This window comes from Etheostoma spectabile, chromosome 9 (assembly GCF_008692095.1).
Source record: "Etheostoma spectabile isolate EspeVRDwgs_2016 chromosome 9, UIUC_Espe_1.0, whole genome shotgun sequence".
NCBI lineage: Eukaryota > Metazoa > Chordata > Actinopteri > Perciformes > Percidae > Etheostoma > Etheostoma spectabile.
Window position 1 is genome coordinate 33542042 of NC_045741.1, and position 409 is coordinate 33542450.

The 409-nt window shown below is 35.7% G+C and overlaps 1 protein-coding gene across 3 annotated transcripts in view; it reads left to right on the top strand.

Annotated features, from left to right (window-relative positions):
* LOC116695356 (V-set domain containing T-cell activation inhibitor 1) overlaps positions 1–409 on the top strand; it is a gene marked incomplete at its 3' end in the record, with an annotated part of 8128 nt that extends 7719 nt beyond the window's left edge. For all 3 annotated transcript variants that reach the window (XM_032525570.1, XM_032525571.1, XM_032525573.1), the window contains 1 exon segment: positions 272–409. In XM_032525570.1, coding sequence (XP_032381461.1) covers positions 272–385 — 114 coding nt within the window.

Below are 409 nucleotides of genomic sequence, written 5' to 3' on the forward strand. Positions count from 1 at the left end.
TACATACATACATACATACATACATACATACAATATACATGGAATAATAGGATAAAATACAAGAAAATATATACAACTATTTGAATATATATTCAAGAAATAACAAATGTCACTATTGCTGATACATTTAATAATAACTGCCACAGAGCTTTAACCTAAAAGTCTTCTAACCATAACCACATGTTTACCAGAGTTGTCAAAAAAACAGAAAATGTTCATGAGCCATTTTGAAAGGCACTGACTAATAACTGGTTTTGTGTCTCATGTGCAGGACCAGAGAGGACAAAGATGGCGTCTCCACGGGTCTGAGCCAAGAAGGCGAGGAAGAGGAAGCGGCTTAAGGAAACAAAGTAACAGTGAACAAGGAGACTGCTCTGCCTTCTAGCTGTCATAAAAAGTATTTAGGTTC